This window comes from Erpetoichthys calabaricus, chromosome 2 (assembly GCF_900747795.2).
Source record: "Erpetoichthys calabaricus chromosome 2, fErpCal1.3, whole genome shotgun sequence".
In the NCBI taxonomy this organism is placed as follows: Eukaryota; Metazoa; Chordata; class Cladistia; order Polypteriformes; family Polypteridae; genus Erpetoichthys; species Erpetoichthys calabaricus.
Window position 1 is genome coordinate 19,225,493 of NC_041395.2, and position 19,462 is coordinate 19,244,954.

At 41.6% G+C, this 19,462-nt stretch overlaps 2 protein-coding genes across 3 annotated transcripts in view; one reads left to right on the forward strand and one right to left on the reverse strand.

Moving 5' to 3' along the window:
* The window catches only part of LOC127526518 (uncharacterized), a 499,994-nt gene that overhangs the window by 338,897 nt on the left and 141,635 nt on the right, over positions 1-19,462 (forward strand). The gene's annotated exons all lie outside the window — the stretch shown is intronic.
* LOC114645667 (1-aminocyclopropane-1-carboxylate synthase-like protein 1) overlaps positions 1-19,462 on the reverse strand; it is a 201,453-nt gene that overhangs the window by 14,160 nt on the left and 167,831 nt on the right. For both annotated transcript variants that reach the window (XM_028793495.2, XM_028793494.2), the window contains exons 15-16: positions 5,590-12,599; positions 81-272 (exon numbers count right to left, since the gene is read on the reverse strand). In XM_028793495.2, coding sequence (XP_028649328.1) covers positions 12,535-12,599 — 65 coding nt within the window. In that variant the 3' untranslated portion in view covers positions 81-272; positions 5,590-12,534. The remainder of the gene's footprint in view (positions 1-80; positions 273-5,589; positions 12,600-19,462) is intronic.

Genomic DNA, 19,462 nt, shown 5'->3' on the forward strand with positions numbered 1-19,462 from the left:
TTTTTGAACATCCCTTGTACTTGTGCCAAAGTGAAGCTGAAAGCAACAGGCCCCCATGAAATGGTGGTAAGCATATTTACCTGTAGGAATTAGAATGACCATCAACAACGTCCCGGGATGAAGAACCTTGTGGTTGTTTGCCAGGGGGTATGAGACATTCGACCGCATGGTCCAGCTCGATGGCATACAGCACATGACTACCAGGCAGATGCAGCCACTACAGAGAGCGAGGAAGGATGACAGGATGGCAAATATTTGTTCAGTGGCCAAAGCTGTAGAAAATAAAATGATGGAGTATATGACATGTATGCATGGCACATTAAAAAAGTTTTAATAATTTATTAATCATACTCTTCATCATCAAAACATATGTTGATTTTAAATAATAGAGGTGATGTCCTACCAGCACTATATGCTCAATGGCCACTTTATTAGACCCACCAATATCCCGCTCCTCCAAACAGCCAATCGTGGGGCTTCAACTCAGTCTATACAGCATGTGGCCCGAGGTTCAACCAGACATTCGAATGGCTGAGACGCAAAATACATTTTATTTATACAAAGCGCCTTCCTAAGCACTCAAGGGCACAGAACAAACAATAAATAAAAGAGGCAAATTATAAACAAAACTTAAAACATCAGAAAATAAAGAAAATATAAAAATTAAAACCAAGCAAAGACAATGTAATCATAAAGAAAAAGCCATTTTAAACAGATGGGTTTGAAGTTTACATTTGAAAGTTGAAAATGATTTGATGTTTCTAAGTTCAGCAGGCAGTGAGTTCCAGAGCTTGGGAGCAGAACGGCTGAATGCTCAGCTCCCCCATGATGGTTAGACTGGCAAGAGGGACGGTCAGGTGGATGGAGGAAGAGGATGTGAGGGTACGGGAGGGAACGACAACATGAAGAAGGTCGGGCAGATATGGAGGGGTGAGGTTATGAATGGCCTGAATTTTAAAATCAATACGAAACTTAATCGGGAGCCAATGAAGCTGCTGCAAGACTGAAGTAATATGGTGAATAGATGGGGTTCTGGACCAGCTGAAGCTTATGAAGAGGTTTATTAGAGAGACCAAAGAGGAGTGAATTACAATAATCCAGACGAGAAGTAACAAGACTGTGAACAAGAATGTCAGTGGTATGGGGGGGGTGAGGGGGGACGGATGCCATTAATATTACATAGGTGGACGTAATCAGGCTGGGTGATGTTATTAATGTGAGATTAGAAAGATAGAGGACTATCAAGGATGACACACCTGAGGTGAAGGGGAAACAAAGGAGTTATCAAGAGCAAGTGAAAGATTATCTGCTTTGGATATTGATGACTTTGTACCAATGAGGAGAACCTCACTTTTGTCACTGTTTAATTTATGAAAATTTGAAGAAAACCAGGATTTAATTTCAGCAATGCAGTCAATAAGCAAAGATGGTGGAAAAGAAGAGGTGGGTTTACTAGCAAGGTAGAGAATTAATCAGCTTTTAACTGTGCTGTGACTGCTGGTGCCGGATGTGGAGGCTGCGGCATTTAAAAAACAGACGTCCCCCTGGACTTTTTAATGCACTTTTTTATATGACTGTACAGTACCTTATCATCTGTATACAGTGATATTTTCTGTTCAAGTCCTTCTCTGAGAATCCGATGCGTTTCTAAAGTAAGCAGCCAGTGGTTCAATGGCGATTGCAAAACTGTAGGCTGTTCTGAGGAGAAAAACAACAATAGAGTTCTACCGGTACTGGTGAGGTGTACCTAATAAAGTGGCCACTGGGTGTGAGTTAACAAAACACCAAACAAAGCCTTTGTGACACAGCAGTAACAAGGAAAGGTGCTCCTTCTTCTAAACTGGCAACACAGCATTGAGAAATGGGACACGGAATTTGCATGAGTTGGAATTCTAAATGAAGAAACATGAAAATGAAACTCTGTGCCTTCAAATAGTGTTAACTATAGTGAGGAACATAAGTATTTGAACACCCTGCGATTTTGCAAGTTCTCCCACTTAGAAATCATGGAGGGGTCTGAAATTCACATTGTAGGTGCATTCCCACTGTGAGAGACAGAATGTAAAAAATAAATTCAGGAAATCCCATTGTATGATTTGTACAGAATTTATTTGTATTGCACTGCTGCACATAAGTATTTGAACACCTGGCAATCAGCAAAGAATTCTGGCTCTCAAAGACCTGTTCCTCTGCCTTTAAGAAGTCCACCTCTACTCCACTTAGTAATCTTACTTAGTAGCACCTGTCTGAGCTCTTTAAAGACACTGGTCCACCTCACAGTCAGTCAGACTCCAACTACTACCATGGGCAAGACCACAGAGCTGTCAAAAGACACCAGAGACAAAATTGTGGACCTCCACAAGACTGGAAAGGGCTACGGGGCAATTGCCAAGCAGCTTGGTGAAAATAGATCAACTGTTGGAGCAATTGTCAGAAAATGGAAGAGGCTAAAAACGACTGTCAGTTTCCCTCGGACTGGGGCTCCATGCAAGATCTCACCTGGTGGGGTATCACAGATGATAAGAAAAGTGAGGAATCAGCCCAGAACTACATGGGAGGAGCTGGTCAATGACATGAAGAGAGCTGGGACCACAGTTTCAAAGGTCACTGTCGGTAGAACACTATGCCGTCATGGTTTCAAATCACGCATTGCACGGAAGGTTCCCCTGCTCAAGTCATCACATGTCCTGGCCCGTCTGAAGTTTGCCAATGACCATCTGGATGATCCAGAGGAGGCATGGGAGAAAGTCATGTGGTCAGATGAGACCAAAATAGAACTTTTTGGTCTAAACTTCACTCGCTGTGTTTGGAGGAAAAAGAAGGAGTTGCATCCCAAGAACACCATCCCAACTGTGAAGCATGGGGGTGGAAACATCATGCTTTGGGGGTGCTTTTACTGTGAAGGGGACAGGACGACTGCACTGTATTAAGGAGAGGATGAATGGGGCCATGTATTGTGAGATTTTGAGCAACAACCTCCTTCCCTCAGTCAGAGCACTGAAGATGGGTCGTGGCTGGGTCTTCCAACATGACAATGACCTGAAGCACACAGCCAGGATAACCAAGGAGTGGCTCCGTAAGAAGCATATCAAAGTTCTGGAGTGGCTTAGCCAGTCTCCAGACCTAAATCCAATCGAAAATCTTTGGAGGGAGCTGGAACTAAAGTGTTGCTCAGCGCTAGCCCCGGAACCTGACAGATCTAGAGGAGATCTGTGTGGAGGAGTGGGCCAAAATCCCTGTTGCAGTGTGTGCAAACCTGGTGTGGCAGGTGGCTGATTGCGAGCAGCACCCAGCTACCTATTTAAGGAGCCGCCGCCCTGCAATCAAGGCTGGAGTCGGGTAGGCGGAGGACAAGGCTGGTGCAGAGGGGGTGAGGAGAGGCCCGAGTGTGTTGTGTTGGAAGAGAGAGAAGGCTAAAGGAGCCAAGACTTTGGGAGACTGCGGGAGGGTTTGGTGAGGTGCACATAGAGACTGTTGTATATAGTAGAAAGTGTAAAATAAACGTGTGGTGATGGACTGGAACGTGTCTGCCTGTCTGTGTCTGGGACGCACCCTTTCACAGTGGCGTAGCCGGCAGGATGCTGCACCTGGTTCAAGGTGCGGACCTGCATATCAGAAAAAGTTGTGAAAGGTGCTATATAGCGCCCGACCCGGCACAGACTCAGGCAGAGGCACGTACTTAATTAAAACAGCTTTTATTCTTCTTCAGCCGTGGGGCACGCCTTCCCCGTGTCCCACAGGCCCAACACAGTCCCAAAGGCACTTCAATATAGCACAACAAACACTCTCTCTCTTCTCCCTTTACCACCACTCCTGCTCAGGCTTAGTCCTCCTCCTCCTCCCGACTCTGGCTCTCTCGAGTGGTGGTGGCTGGCCTTTTTTATACCCCACCCGGACGTAGTCCAGGTGCTTGATCACCTGGGCCTAATTGCATTTCCGGGTGGGGCTGAGGAATTGACCAGCCGGGCTGCAAAGTCCATGCAGCTCCCCCTGGCGGCCATCCGAGCCCCCAACCAGGCTGTGGAGGACTCCATCTCCCATGGAGCCATGTGCCCGGTTGGGGAATCATCGTCTGCCAGGGAGGCTGCCACCAAGCGTCCCGGGGGAGGTATTGAGCTGTCCATGTTAGCTCCCCCGGAACAGATTCAGTAGGCGCGTCCCTGCCGGGCATGGGACCCGGCTGTCCTCCACACTGGTCAAGAACTACGGGAAACGTTTGACCTCTGTAATTGCAGACAAAGGCTTCTGTACCAAATATTAACACTGATTTTCTCAGGTGTTCAAATATTTATGTGCAGCAGTGCAATACAAATAAATTCTGTACAAATCATACAATGTGATTTCTTGAATTTTTTTTTTTTTTACATTCTGTCTCTCACAGTGGGAATGCACCTACAATGTGAATTTCAGACCCCTCCATGATTTCTAAGTGGGAGAACTTGCAAAATCGCAGGGTGTTCAAATACTTATGTTCCTCACTGTATATTAAAAAAACAAAAAGTTCCAAGATTGATTCTCCATCTCAGACTCTCTGTGTGGCTTAACCTTCCTGAGCTGCATTTGTGATAAATCCAAATACCGAAGGCTACACTTGAGAAAGTGATTTGGAATGAGGATAACTATAGAAAGGCGCTATATAGGAAAGTCACCATTTCAGTCCCAGCTCCAGTCACCATCCCACCTGGGTTCCTACTATTAAAAAAATATACGTGAAAAAAAGTGTACTGTACCTCTGTGTTAGAAAAGGAATAGGGAGAGTGTTGATTAAAGAAAGGCGCTATATCATAAAGGTGCCAGGTTCAATCTACACCTTAGACTCTCTGTGTGACTTTGAGAAGATCACTTAATCTGCCTGAGCTCCAGTTCTGAGGCATACAAATGAAGGATGCTAAACTTGTAAAGTGCTTTGGAATGAGGTTAACCATAGAAAGGCGCTATATAGAAAAATCTCACTTTCAGTCCCACCACTAACTATACTGTGAGACTCTGAGCCCCTCAATTAACCACCTGGCCACAAAAATCAAATGTGAGCAACTGTACTGGAGTTCCATATGAATAAAGTGATTTGAGAGAGTGTTAAATACAGAAAGGCGCTATATAAACAAGTGTCAGGCTCAGCCGATATCTCACTCTTTTACGGTTCCTCAAGAAAATCATTTAACATGCCTGAGCTCAAGTATTGGAGCTCTTTTTTAAAAATCACTTTTTAAAACGTAATTTGGAATGATGTGAACCATAGAAAGGCGCTATATAGAAAACTCTCCATTTCAGTCCCACGGGTGACCCCAAGCAATCCTTGATTCCTTAATACATTTTAAAAATGTACTGCAACTCTGAGGGTAAGGTTAACAAGAGAAAGGCACTATATTGATCAAAGGTCCCAGATTCAATCCTCACTGAGTATCTAACTTAAACCGCTTGAGCTTCAGTTGTATTTATTTCATGTGAATAACCTCCACACGTGTAAAGCACTCTGGCCCAACACAGAAAGGCGCTATATAAATGAAGTCATCACGCTTTTACAGATGCCTCACAGTGTCTGCAGACCACCTCGCTTTTCCACTGAAATAAACAAACATGTCTACTCACCTCTAAAGTCTGTCAGTCCACTATAACTACTGTGATCGGCTCCGGCTGCGGTGACATTAATGGCTTTCATCAAAAGCCCCTCATCGCCAAGCCAGTAAGGCTGCCAGACTGCATACACCACACAGGCACAGCCCACCAGGCCCAGCAGGGACTCCGCCAGTCTGAAAGTGGCCGTCCAGCAGTTCATCCCAATCAATGGACTGATGATGGAGATCAAGGCAGCAGCGTCACGTCTGGCTGGGCAGTCAATCCCTGCAGAGAAGGCGTCTCCTGTTGTAAGTGTCCCGGACCACCGAGCGCTGCTGCGTCCCTCTCACTTCAGTAACTGTCAGCTGAGTGTTCTTACCTCAGGCTCTCCAGCTGCACAGTATCAAAAGGCGGACCACCCCCCATCACCCACCCCCCCTCCTTCTTACTCGCGCCTTTCAGCCCGCTGCTCCTGCCAAGTGAACCAGTCAGCCGGCCGCAGCGGAAATTCCCTTGAAAGGCAGTAAGAAAAATGAGCTCCCCCTCTAAGGTGGGCCGTTTAAAGAGAGGAAACTTCTTTTTACATGTGGGCCTCATACGTGTTTAATGATGTCACCTACTGTAAAAACTGGTGGCCTTTAAAAACATGTCACAAACGTGGGCATCGCCAACTGTATGAGGCCAACCTGTGGCTGGAAACCCCTAAATGGAAAGCAGAGGTGGTCGAGTGAAAAAAGAGAAAATTAAAAGTGCGCTGAGGTCAGAGCTAGACCACGGCCAAAGAGCAGAGAGCTGTGAAAATGAGGAAAGAATACTAACGGAAAATTCAAAAATACAAGTGTGTCCTGCCATACCAGATAGAAAGTGACGACCGCCCAACAGCCTACAGTGGAGGAAAAAGTCATGAAAATGGGTGGATGGATGAATGCTACAATAAAAATCAAAATATGGACATGTGCTGGAGCCTGGCACCCTGCACTGAAGGGATACGCTTGAACTGAACGATTTTGTATCTGCAAGAAATGTTCATCTCAGCACCTGTATATTTATTTATAGTTTTATACAGCTTCATTCAGTTAACAAATCCAGAGTGCTTACAAATGTAAGTGTAAAAATTTAGAAAAGAATGAAAGTGAAAGGGATCCTGAAAGTCAAACGAAACTAAACGAAACAAGGAGCCTGCCATGTGCAGAGTAAGTGGAACTCCCCAAAAGAAAGCAGAAGTGAAAACACAGTGTGCTGCTCTGAGGTCTTAAAAAAGAAGTTGTTGATTTTCTGCTCCTTAGAAACAACATTTTAAAAATGTATGAGGTCATTGTAAAAGTTCTGTTAATCTTCCAGGGGAATTTAGAGAAATAAAATTGAGAAAGAAAGTTAGGGGAATCCACACAACATGCAAAATCCGGCATCAGGTCACACGAGTCAATTTGTTTTTTTGAAATTTGTCATCTTGTTTGCAAAGAAACCATGGTTGATCTATCTATCTATCTATCTATCTATCTATCTATCTATCTATCTATCTATCTATCTATCTATCTATCTATCTATCTATTATATAGTGCCTTTCATGTCTATCTATCTATCTATCTATCTATCTATCTATCTATCTATCTATCTATCTATCTATCTATCTATCTATCTATCTATTATATAGTGCCTTTCATATCTATCTATCTATCTATCTATCTATCTATCTATCTATCTATCTATCTATCTATCTATCTATCTATCTATTATATAGTGCCTTTCATATCTATCTATCTATCTATCTATCTATCTATCTATCTATCTATCTATCTATCTATCTATTATATAGTGCCTTTCATATCTATCTATCTATCTATCTATCTATCTATCTATCTATCTATCTATCTATCTATCTATCTATCTATCTATCTATCATATAGTGCCTTTCATGTCTATCTATCTATCTATCTATCTATCTATCTATCTATCTATCTATCTATCTATCTATCTATCTATCTATCTATCTATCAGTGGTAGCGCTGCTGCTTTGAAGTTAGGAGACCCGGGTTCACTTCCCAGGTCCTTCCTACGTGGAGTTTGCATGTTTTCCCCGTGTTTGCGTGGGTTTCCTCCTGGTGCTCCGGTTTCCTCCCACAGTCCAAACACATGCACGTTAGGTGCATTGGTTATCCTAAATTATCCCTAGTATGTGCTTGGTGTGTAGGTGTGTGTGTGTGTGTGTGTGTGTGTGCCCTGTGGTGGGCTGGTGCCCTGCCTGGGTTTGTTCCTGCCTTGTGCCCTGTGCTGGCTAGGATTGGCTTCAGCAGACCCCCGACCCCTGTGTTAGGATATAGCAGGTTGGAAAATGACTGACTGACTGTTGCACGGGTGCACTTGGGGCCCAGTCTGGGTGTTTTGTCATGTGGTGGGTGCAGTGCATGATCCCCCAACTCCCTCTCTCTCTCCCTCTCTTTGGACCTCTGTCCAGTTGAGCTACAAGACCAAACAAAAAGAAAACTTTGATGATTTTTGGTCTTTTAATGTAGATTGCTGTGTTTGTCTTGTTTTATTGGCTGGCAATCTAAGGTGGCAAGACTGTGATGATGTAATAGGAGAGTAGGTGTGGTCCTGTGACATCACAATCACCATTCTCCTCCCCAAAGCCTGAAAGCCCCATACTTTTTTATTAAATCAGGATTTGTTTTTTGATGCTCCTTTTTGCAGAAAAGAAATGTCCTTTAGTGCTCAGTGTTGTTGGTTTTAATTATTTTAAGACCATGGACTTCATTAAGTTTAACAGCCAGTTTAATAGCTCACCTTCAAAGGTTTGTTTCCATACAGTAGGGGGATATCATTCCCATGATGAGAGCTTGGAACAAATGACCTACTACCCAAATATTTTTCCTAAGAGTAAACAGTTACTGATATATTCACATCAAACCCCAAGACATTTATGAATCAATGCCTATATAGGAGACACTGCAGACCTCAACAAACAGTCGACTCCAACTTGGTTCCCCACCACACGTAACGCACCCTCTCTTATCATTGTGGCGTGTCAGAAAGTACAGCACATGTCCTGTCCAGATCTGGGATTAAGATATCGCACAAAGCGGCAGACACTTTAAAGACTGTGTTTTTCAGCGTTAAAAGCTAAAGGTCAACTACGGAGGCAAGAAACGCAGTTTATAGCATTCCATGCAATGCATGCCCATCTAAAACATCTAAAAGACTCGCAACATGAATACAGGAACATTGCAATGCCATCAGAAAGAAAGACCCACGGTATTCTGATTTATACATGTTCCATCGGACACACGATTAACTGGGACACTGTGAAAGTAAAATTCAACGCTAATATTAAAAGTGCCAGAGAGCTGGCTGAATCATGGCTATCAAATGAAAAACGCCATTCACAGACACTTGGACTTGAACCTAGTATATGCAGGCTTGAAAAGAAGAACATCTAAATAATAAAAAAGACTTTATGACCAACACCTTCTGGACCCCACCTTACTAATCAACTCCCAACCCCATTACAACTTCCCCCTTCACTGGCTACATATTACCTTAGATTCCTGTAATCATTTTCCTCAGATGATGACATTTGCAAGGTTGTCAAAAGCTTAGGAATAAAAAACTATTTTAAGATACGTGACTCATTTTCTCCCTTTGTGGACCTCTAGCTACAGACACACACACACACACACATATATATATACATTGCATCCGGAAAGTATTCACAGCACATCACTTTTTCCACATTTTGTTATGTTACAGCCTTATTTCAAAATGGATTAAATTAATTTTTTTCCTTAGAATTCTACACACAACACCCCATAATGACAACGTGAAAAAAGTTTACTTCAGATTTTTGCAAATTTATTAAAAATAAAAAAAATTGAGAAAGCACATGTATATAAGTATTCACAGCCTTTGCCATGAAGCTCAAAATTGAGCTCAGGTTCATCCTGTTTCCCCTGATCATCCTTGAGATGTTTCTGCAGCTTAATTGGAGTCCACCTGTGGTAAATTCAGTTGACTGGACATGATTTGGAAAGGCACACACCTGTCTATATAAGGTCCCACAGTTGACAGTTCATGCCAGAGCACAAACCAAGCATGAAGTCAAAGGAATTGTCTGTAGACCTCCGAGACAGGATTGTCTCGAGGCGCAAATCTGGGGAAGGTTACAGAAACATTTCTGCTGCTTTGAAGGTCCCAATGAGCACAGTGGCCTCCATCATCCGTAAGTGGAAGAAGTTCGAAACCACCAGGACTCTTCCTAGAGCTGGCCGGCCATCTAAACTGAGTGATCGGGGGAGAAGGGCCTTAGTCAGGAAGGTGACCAAGAACCCGATGGTCACTCTGTCAGACTCCAGAGGTCCTCTGTGGAGAGAGGAGAACCTTCCAGAAGGACAACCTGTATTTGCTGCCAAAGTTGCATCGATAAAGTATTGAGCAAAGGCTGTGAATACTTATGTACATGTGATTTCTCAATTTTTTTATTTTTAATAAATTTGCAAAAATCTCAAGTAAACTTTTTTCATGTTGTTATTATGGGGTGTTGTGTGTAGAATTCTGAGGAAAAAAATGAATTTAATCCATTTTGGAATAAGGCTGTATCATAACAAAATGTGGAAAAAGTGATGCACTGTGAATACTTTCTGGATGCACTGTATATATATATATATATATATATATATACTAGGAGTGTCTGCCCCCTGCTCACTTCGCTCGCCAACTCCTGGGTGGGCGCTACCCGCTAGCCTCTTTGTGGTTCTGATGTTCGTATTTGGGGAAGCGGATGTACAATTTAAACAGATTGTTATTTTCATGGGAATTGCTACATATGGATAAAAGAATGAACTATTTTACATTACAGCGAGTAATTTACCATAGTAAAAAATAGTAAAACCTAATAAATTGAAAGTAAATTATGTTTCATGTTGCGTTAGAGTTCTTTGTTGCATTACTGTATATGTTTTCATTCTGTTTGGCTTTGAAATTAAAATGCAAATACTTTTAAAACTTACACTTTTAGTGTAAAACTTCAGTAAAAACAATATTTGTAATTAACTTTTCATCAATATCACTTTGAATTTTGATTCCATGTTTGGACTTACATCATGACAACACAACGTATAACTGCCCGTGAATGAATTTAGTTTCTTTCTCTCTAATAAATAAACCGACTTTTTTGAATGTTTGTCCCTGTGATTTGTCAATTGTCATAGCAAAAGCTATTCTAATGGGAAACTGTGAACGTTTTAATACGAATAGCATGTCAAGATCTCCTTTGGTGTCTAATGTCATTAGTGAAGATGGACTACATTACCTTTCTTGTCGCCTGTTAAAATTGTACATGTCAGAATTGTTCAAACCAATTTTTAATACAACTAATCTGGTCCTATTGCATAGCCCATCACTCAGACATAAATTATACAATAACATTACAATATGTCCTTCTTTCAACAGTAATTCGGCCGGTGGAAGACCTGACAGTGTTAACGGTTGTAGATATTCTATGGGATATTGTAAATTGATGTTTTCATCTTCCACACCATCACCACCAACTGTTTCAGCTTAGTCTATTGATATACATTTAACCAATTTGCCGTGTAACCGATCAACAATTTTCACGTTAATTCGTTTGACTTCATCGTTTCTCAGTGCTAGGATTGCCCATGTACTCATTTCTTCTGTTGATAACCCTTTGGGATGAAATTCTTCAATAAGATTTGGACATAATAAGTCTTCTTTTATTGGGAACTTAAAGTGAGGAAAATGTAAAAATTTATAAGAGCTGAGAGAGCAGGAACTGAGTCTGTCCAAAGCATTCACATGAATGAAAGATGAGAGGACCCCGGGCGTGGGCCGTTAACCATAAATGGTTGAGAAGAGGACAGGGCTTGAAAAAAATCTCTTGCCAATAGTCTTGTCTTGTCTCAGGATTTTCTTTTATATACAGTATATATAGGACGGCACGGTGGCGCAGTGGGTAGTGCTGCTGCCTTGCAGTAAGGAGACCTGGGTTTTCTTCCTGGGTCCTCCTTGCGTGGAGTTTGCATGTTCTCCCCGTGTCTGCGTGGGTTTCCTCCCACAGTCCAAAGACATGCAGGTTAGGTGGATTGGCAATTCTAAATTGTCCCTGGTGTGTGGGTATGTTTGTGTGTGTCCTGCGGTGGGTTGGCGCCCTGCCCGGGATTGTTTCCTGCCTTGTGCCCTGTGTTGGCTGGGATTGGCTCCAGCCGACCCCCGTGACCCTGTGTTAGGATATAGTGGGTTGGATAATGGATGGATGGATGATTAAACTAATTTTTAAATTAGACTCCTTACTTTGAAAAATCAGGATATAGCGTGTTGGACAATGACTGACTGACTGACTTTGAAAAATCCAAAATGTGTGTAAGAAAATACTTTTAAATACCCAAACAACCATAAAATATTTTAAACAATGGAATTCGTGACAAGTAACTACTAACAAAAAATACCCAGGAGAGAAAAAATGTGAGTTTTCACACCAATACACCACTGCATGTATCGCCACACCACCATCTTAACTAGGGAAAGCACAACGATGTCAAACATGGCAACAGCGTGCAAACACAACAGACATCTTGCTACAAACAGTACAACAACATCCAACGCAAACGTCACAAAAGGGTGATGACAACAGAAGAAATCCATCCAATATAGGGATGAAGTGACATTGTCGTGTGAATGATGTAAATGCAACAGGAATGTCATAAAACAACGCACATCAGGCAGAAATGAAAATGTTTAAAAAGAACAGAACCAAAATAAAAGCCGCTCCAGGTTTTCCTAGCAAGAAACTGCTTTCTTTGTGTCGTGAATCAAAGGCCCACTAGCAGGGCCATTCCAGATGAACCCCCTACAGATCTGGAGCTTCAGTCCACCACATTACTTCAGTGCTGTCACTTGGTCTGCTCGCCTCCCAGTGTTGACTTCTTGGCTACGTCTGTTCATCTCCTCCCGTCCGTTCAGCCTCTAAGGGCCAATGCATTGATGATTTTCTTCCAGCTGTTGTAATGCCTTCCGCAGCCTCTGCAAACCTAAAGGAGATTGAAATCGAACAACCATTTTAAACACAGTCTCAGAGTAATGGGAATTCATGACATGGCTACCTGTTGTGCGCATTCATAATAATATCAGAAAAATTACAGTAAGTTTATGTTTTTCTCTCTTTAAGTCTAGGTCACTTTTACACTTTTTTTGGAAGAAATAAACCTTTCTTTAAGTGAGATACGGTAAAAAAAAATGTTACACTCATCACAAAGAAAGGCCATCTGGGGGAGCTGAGCGGGCTTTTGTACTCCCTGGTGGACTTAATTTCATTTACAGTCATCCTCTTACTCTTCTCTTACGTAACCAATGTGGTTTCCATCCACCGTAGACTTCCTCCTACCTTGTGATGGTTAACATTTAACAACCACATCCTCAAGTATCACTGATGATAATTTGTATCTGAAATATGAGTCAGTCATTAATTGGTATTTCAACTTAAAGTACAGTATATACATATGTATACATACATACACTGTGTGTGTATATACAAATATATATATGTGCATATATATATATATATATATATACACGTATATATTATACTGTATGTATATATATATATATATATATATATATATATATATATATATATATATATATATATTATACTGTATGTATGACTCATAAATTGGAATTTTAATTTATATACATATATATATTGTAAGCCACTAGGGGGCGTACCACCTCCCTAACCCAGACACAGACAGGCAGGAGACAAGTTTGCACACACACCACACATTTATTTACAGCTTCTACCTACACAACGCACCAACACCATTCAGCCCCCTCTTGCCAGTCCTTCTCCCTCCACTCCTCTTCATGCTTTGTCCTCTCCTCCCAACTCTGGCCACTCACGGAGTGATGCGGCTCCTTTTTATAAGGCACCTGGATGGACTCCAGGTGCCTAACGAGCTTCTTCCGGCCACACTGTGGTGTGGTGTGGTGAAAGCGTGATCAAATAAGGCCCTGGAAAGGTTCATGCGCCCCCGGTCCGATAGATGGCAGCCCCCTTGGTTTTCAGCGGGGCCACGGGTTAGGAGCATGGAGGCTCAACCCTGTTGGAACCCGTGGCCCCTCTGAAAACCAAGGGGGCTGCCCTCTACCGGCCCGGGCAAGAAACCGTCCCAGCAATCCTCTTTCCCCAGGTCCTTCCATAGTTTGGGTGTTCTGGCCAGGCAAGGGCTCCGGCCATCCGCCACAATATACATACATATATACTGTATATATACATACAGCAATGTGTATATACACAATATACAGCAATGTATATACAGTATCTGAACCAATTTATATATGAACCAGTCTTTTTTCTTGAATGGCCTCTCATACATGTATATATAGTACCGTGTATATTACTTTGTGAATCTATATCTATATATAAAATCATCAGTCGGTCGGTCCAGTCCGGTCCAGTCCCATCCGTCCGTCCGCTTTTCACGAGAGAACTTCTGAGCAGATTTAGATTGTGGTTTTTTTTCTATAAATTTTCTTGAACATTCTAATTGATTTTGCAACTTCTCTCATAGCACTAAGTACCATAGTTTGCTTTCGGTACCGATTTATTTGCATAAATCCGAGAGAGACGCTGTGGGCCAAGAGAAGTGGAACGGAGCCCTCCTCACTCACGTGCCAGCCTCCGTTCAAGTCGCTCTACCTCTCGACACATGTTGGAGCGTACCCTACCTCCACTTAGTTAGCGATACCTGTTTGTTCAGCAGACATTATCATCTACAGATTGTTAAGGAGTAATGTTTGATGTTTTTCAGAGAGAGATCTGAGCGACGTGTGTTTCAGAGGGTATAATGGCCACATGCTTTTCTCCACACGCGGGGGACGCTCTCCCGTCAGAGCTGTACACGATCAGTGCCAACATCTATTGAATTTTAAAGTTTGTCCTGTTTCACTACTACATGGGCGTAGGTGGTGGGAGACAGCTAGTATATATATATATATATATATATATATATATATACAGTATATATATATATATATATATATATATATATATATATATATATATATATATATATATATATATATATTTTTATACTGGGTATATATTATATATATATATATATATATACACACAGTATATATCCATCCAATTCGCTATATCCTAACTACAGGGTCACAAGGTTTGCTGGACCCAATCCCAGCCAACACAGGGTGCAAGGCAGGAAACAAACCACGGGAAGGGCACACACACACACACACACACACCAAGCACACACTAGGTACAATTTAGAATCGCCAATGCACCTAACCTGCTTGTCTTTGGACTGTAGGAGGAAACCGGAGTACCTGGAAGAAACCCACGCAGACACGGGGAGAACATGCAAACTCCACGCAGGGAGGACACAGGAAGCGAACCCAGGTCTCTTTACTGTGAGGCAACAGCGCTACCACTGCGCCACTGTGCCGCCCATATATATATATATATATATATATATATATATATATATATATATATATATATATATATATATATATATATATATATATATATGAAATATGATAATAGTCATAAATAGACATTTTAATTTATATACATATATACTGCATGTATAGATAGATAGATAGATAGATAGATAGATAGATAGATAGATAGATAGATAGATAGATAGATAGATAGATAGATGCAGAGCCACTCAGTTCATTAGGTGTCACATGCAGCCACCTAGGGTGGCGTCATCTGAGGGGTGCCATTTATTTGTTAAGGGGTGCACACTCCAGTCACCAAGGTGGAGATGTTTTGTTGAACTCTGATGATAGTGAGTGGGCTCCATCTATGAAGGTAAAAGTGCGCGTGTTCCATACACCAAGGGGCACACACTCCTTAAGCTCTGTGATATATACACAAAGGGACACTGTTTACGCTACTGAAGAGGCTTGCATTCCAGACACCAATGCGGACCCTCTCACACAGGTTATTGAAGTCTAATAACACCGTTTACATACTATGGAAAAAGAGGGGTGATGCCTGTCAGTCCCACCTATGGCTCCAAACGGGCCCTTTGATGGATGGATAGATGGATGAGTTGCCCAACACTATATAATAAATAGATGGAGGAATAGGTTGGATAACCCTATGTATTAAAATGATGATTTGGTGGGACAGCACTATATAACACATGAAAAGAATGGGAGGTGTTACTGTTGGTGACCCCACTGTGTGCATAGGTAGATGGACAGATTTTTTTGAAAGGCAGCTCATATATCATAAGTGAAAACCCAGAAGTGCAAATTCAGTGCTTTACGAGTGCCACTACTTAGGCCTGACTGAGGTTTCTAGCCCGATTTTGCACATCAGTGCTAATGACAGTTCTTTTCAGCAATCAAAGGCATTAAGGATGGGCCTCACTCCTTCAGTATGCGCATACAAGCTAAAAAGAAAGTGTTGACCTCTTTTGTAAGGTACTTTGAATGAAGGTTTCTGCAAAGAAAATACACTTAAATGTAGATATAAACAGTTAAAATGTAATTGTGTCTGACCCTTTACCAAACTTACACACAGCAGACTGCCTGGCACAGCGGACATGTTCCTGATGCTTCACGTTTCAGTGGGTCTGTCCCTTTATTGGGTGATCATAACAGTTGGTCTTTAACGGCTGAGCCGGTAGACCCTCAACTTTCCTTTCTATTCCACAATATAAATTAATCTGAATATTTCGCTTACCCTTATGTGGACTTTTCATGGGCATCCTCTCAAATGTAAGACAATCGAGACACAACCTAAAGTGACTGTGTTCAGCAAATGCTTTTATAAGGCTCCTTTAGTAATGTGGGATATTTGAGCGTCAAGCAAATGAATCCTTGCATGCTTGAATGTCTCTTCATTGCACCTTATGGAAACGAACCCCACTGGTCCCTGGGTGTTATTCTCATCAAGGCTCTGCAAGCAAACTTAGTTCAGCCGCTGTTATTAGCTGTGACTGTCTGCCAGTTAAACTCATCTGGCTGTATCTGTTCATCTGAAAATTGCTTTCTTAGGAAGTATTTACACAGGAAAAGGAGGAAATCCAGAGAGTTGGACACGGCTGCTTAAATGTTTACCTTCAAGTAGGCACCGGAAATATTTTGGTAGACTGAAATACGAGATCTCACTTTTTAAGCATTTATGAGGTGGGGAATGAATCTGCAGTTATTTAAAAAGGAGAACGATGGAATGCAGTCACTTTCTACTGACTCCTTATATGGGCTTTCTGGAAGAGTGGGACAAATGACTATGATATTGAGAATTTTGTATTGAATTAACTCTATCGTATAATTAATTTACTAAGCACAGAAATGTTTGAAAAATGTTTAGAGTTCTGAGTCATTTTTTTATCATTCACCATAGCAGGGGAGCAGAGCTTGTAGCAGTGGTCTCAAACTCCGGGCCTGGAGGGCTTCAGTGGCTGCAGTTTTTCATTCTAACCCTTTTCTTAATTAGTGACCAGTTTTTGCTGCTAATTAACTTCTTTTCCTTCATTTTAATCGACTTGTTTTTTAAGATTTGTTCCTTTGAATTGCTTCATTCCTTTCATTAATTGGCACATAAAGAGAAATGAAATGTGAACTGTGTGAGCCAACAGAAGACCAACTAAGTCAGGGCCTCCAACCAGTTGCTTAATCAGGTTCTGATTCTTGTTGTTAATTAAATCCGTTCTTCAATTCCATGGCTTGTTGCTGCTCTCATTGTGCAACAGCAGACATTCCCGAAATTGTAGATTTTCTCTTTTCGCTTGTGGTACCGATTTATTTGTGCATATCTGAGAGAGACACAGTGGGCTGAGGGGAGGGGGCGGGGCCCTCCTCATTTATGCGCCAGCTTTGGGGCGTGTACCTTACCTCCACTTAGGTAACGAACGAGAGAACTACTTAACTACCTGATCTAAATCCATTAAGTAGTTCTTAAGTAGCAAACGAGAGAACTACTTAACAGATTTAGATCAGGTATTTTTCTAGAATCTGCTTGAACATTCTGGTTGACTTTGTGACTTCTCTCATCACACTATGTTTCATAGTTCACTTACGGTACCGATTTATTTGTGGGTATCTGAGAGAGGCTCAGCGGGCTGAGGGGAGGGTGGCGGGACCCTCCTTACTCACGCACCAGCCTCGAAACGTATCTTACATCTGCTTATCTAGTGAACGAGAAAACTACTTAACTACCCGATCTAAATCCATTAAGTTGTTCTTAAATAGCGAAGGAGAGAACTACTTAACTACCCGATCTAAATCCATTAAGTAGTTCTTAAGTAGCAAACGAGAGAACTACTTAACAGATTTAGATCAGGTATTTTTCTAGAATCTGCTTGAACATTCTGGTTGATTTTGTGACTTCTCTCATCACACTATGTTTCATAGTTCACTTGCGGTACCGATTTATTTGTGGGTATCTGAGAGAGGCTCAGCGGGCTGAGGGGAGGGTGGCGGGACCCTCCTTACTCACGCATCAGCCTCCGAAACGTATCTTACATCTTCTTATCTAGTGAACGAGAAAACTACTTAACTATCCGATCTAAATCCATTAAGTAGTTCTTAAGTAGCGAAGGAGAAAACTACTTAACTATCCGATCTAAATCCATTAAGTAGTTCTTAAGTAGCGAAGGAGAGAACTACTTAACTACCCGATCTAAATCCATTAAGTAGTTCTTAAGTAGCGAAGGAGAAAACTACTTAACTACGCGATCTAAATCCATTAAGTAGTTCTTAAGAAGCGAACGAGAGAACTACTTAACTATCCGATCTAAATCCATTAAGTAGTTCTTAAGAAGCGAAGGAGAGAACTACTTAACTACCCGATCTAAATCCATTAAGTAGTTCTTAAGTAGAGAATGAGAGAGCTACTTAACGGATTTAGATCAGGTATTTTTCTACAATCTGCTTGAACATTGTGGTTGATTTTGTGACTTCTCTCATCACAATGTGTTTCATAGTTCACTTGCGGTACCGATTTATTTGTGCGTATCTGAGAGAGACTCAGCGGGCTGAGGGGAGGGTGGCGGGACCCTCCTTGCTCACGTACCAGCCTCGGAAACGTATCTTACAAATGCTTAGCTAGTGAACGAGAGAACTACTTAACTACCCGATCTAAATCCATTAAGTAGTTCTTAAGTAGCGAAGGAGAAAACTACTTAACTACGCGATCTAAATCCATTAAGTAGTTCTTAAGAAGCGAACAAGAGAACTACTTAACTATCCGATCTAAATCCATTAAGTAGTTCTTAAGAAGCGAAGGAGAGAACTACTTAACTACCCGATCTAAATCCATTAAGTAGTTCTTAAGTAGAGAATGAGAGAGCTACTTAACGGATTTAGATCAGGTATTTTTCTACAATCTGCTTGAACATTCTGGTTGATTTTGTGACTTCTCTCATCACAATGTGTTTCATAGTTCACTTGCGGTACCGATTTATTTGTGCGTATCTGAGAGAGACTCAGCAGGCTGAGGGGAGGGTGGCGGGACCCTCCTTACTCACGTACCAGCCTCGGAAACGTATCTTACAAATGCTTAGCTAGTGAATGAGAGAACTACTTAACTACCCAATCTAAATCCATTAAGTAGTTCTTAAGTAGTGAAGGAGAGAACTACTTAACTACCCAATCTAAATCCATTAAGTAGATCTTAATTAGCGAAAGGGGAAAATTACTTAACTACCCAATCTAAATCCATTAAGTACTCCTTAAGTAGAGAACGAGAGAGCTACTTAACGGATTTAGATCAGGTATTTTTCTACAATCTGCTTGAACATTCTGGTTGATTCTGTGACTTCTCTCATCACACTATGTTTCACAGTTCACTTGCGATACCGATTTATTTATGTGTATCTGAGAGAGATTCAGCGGGCTGAGGGAAGGGTGGCGG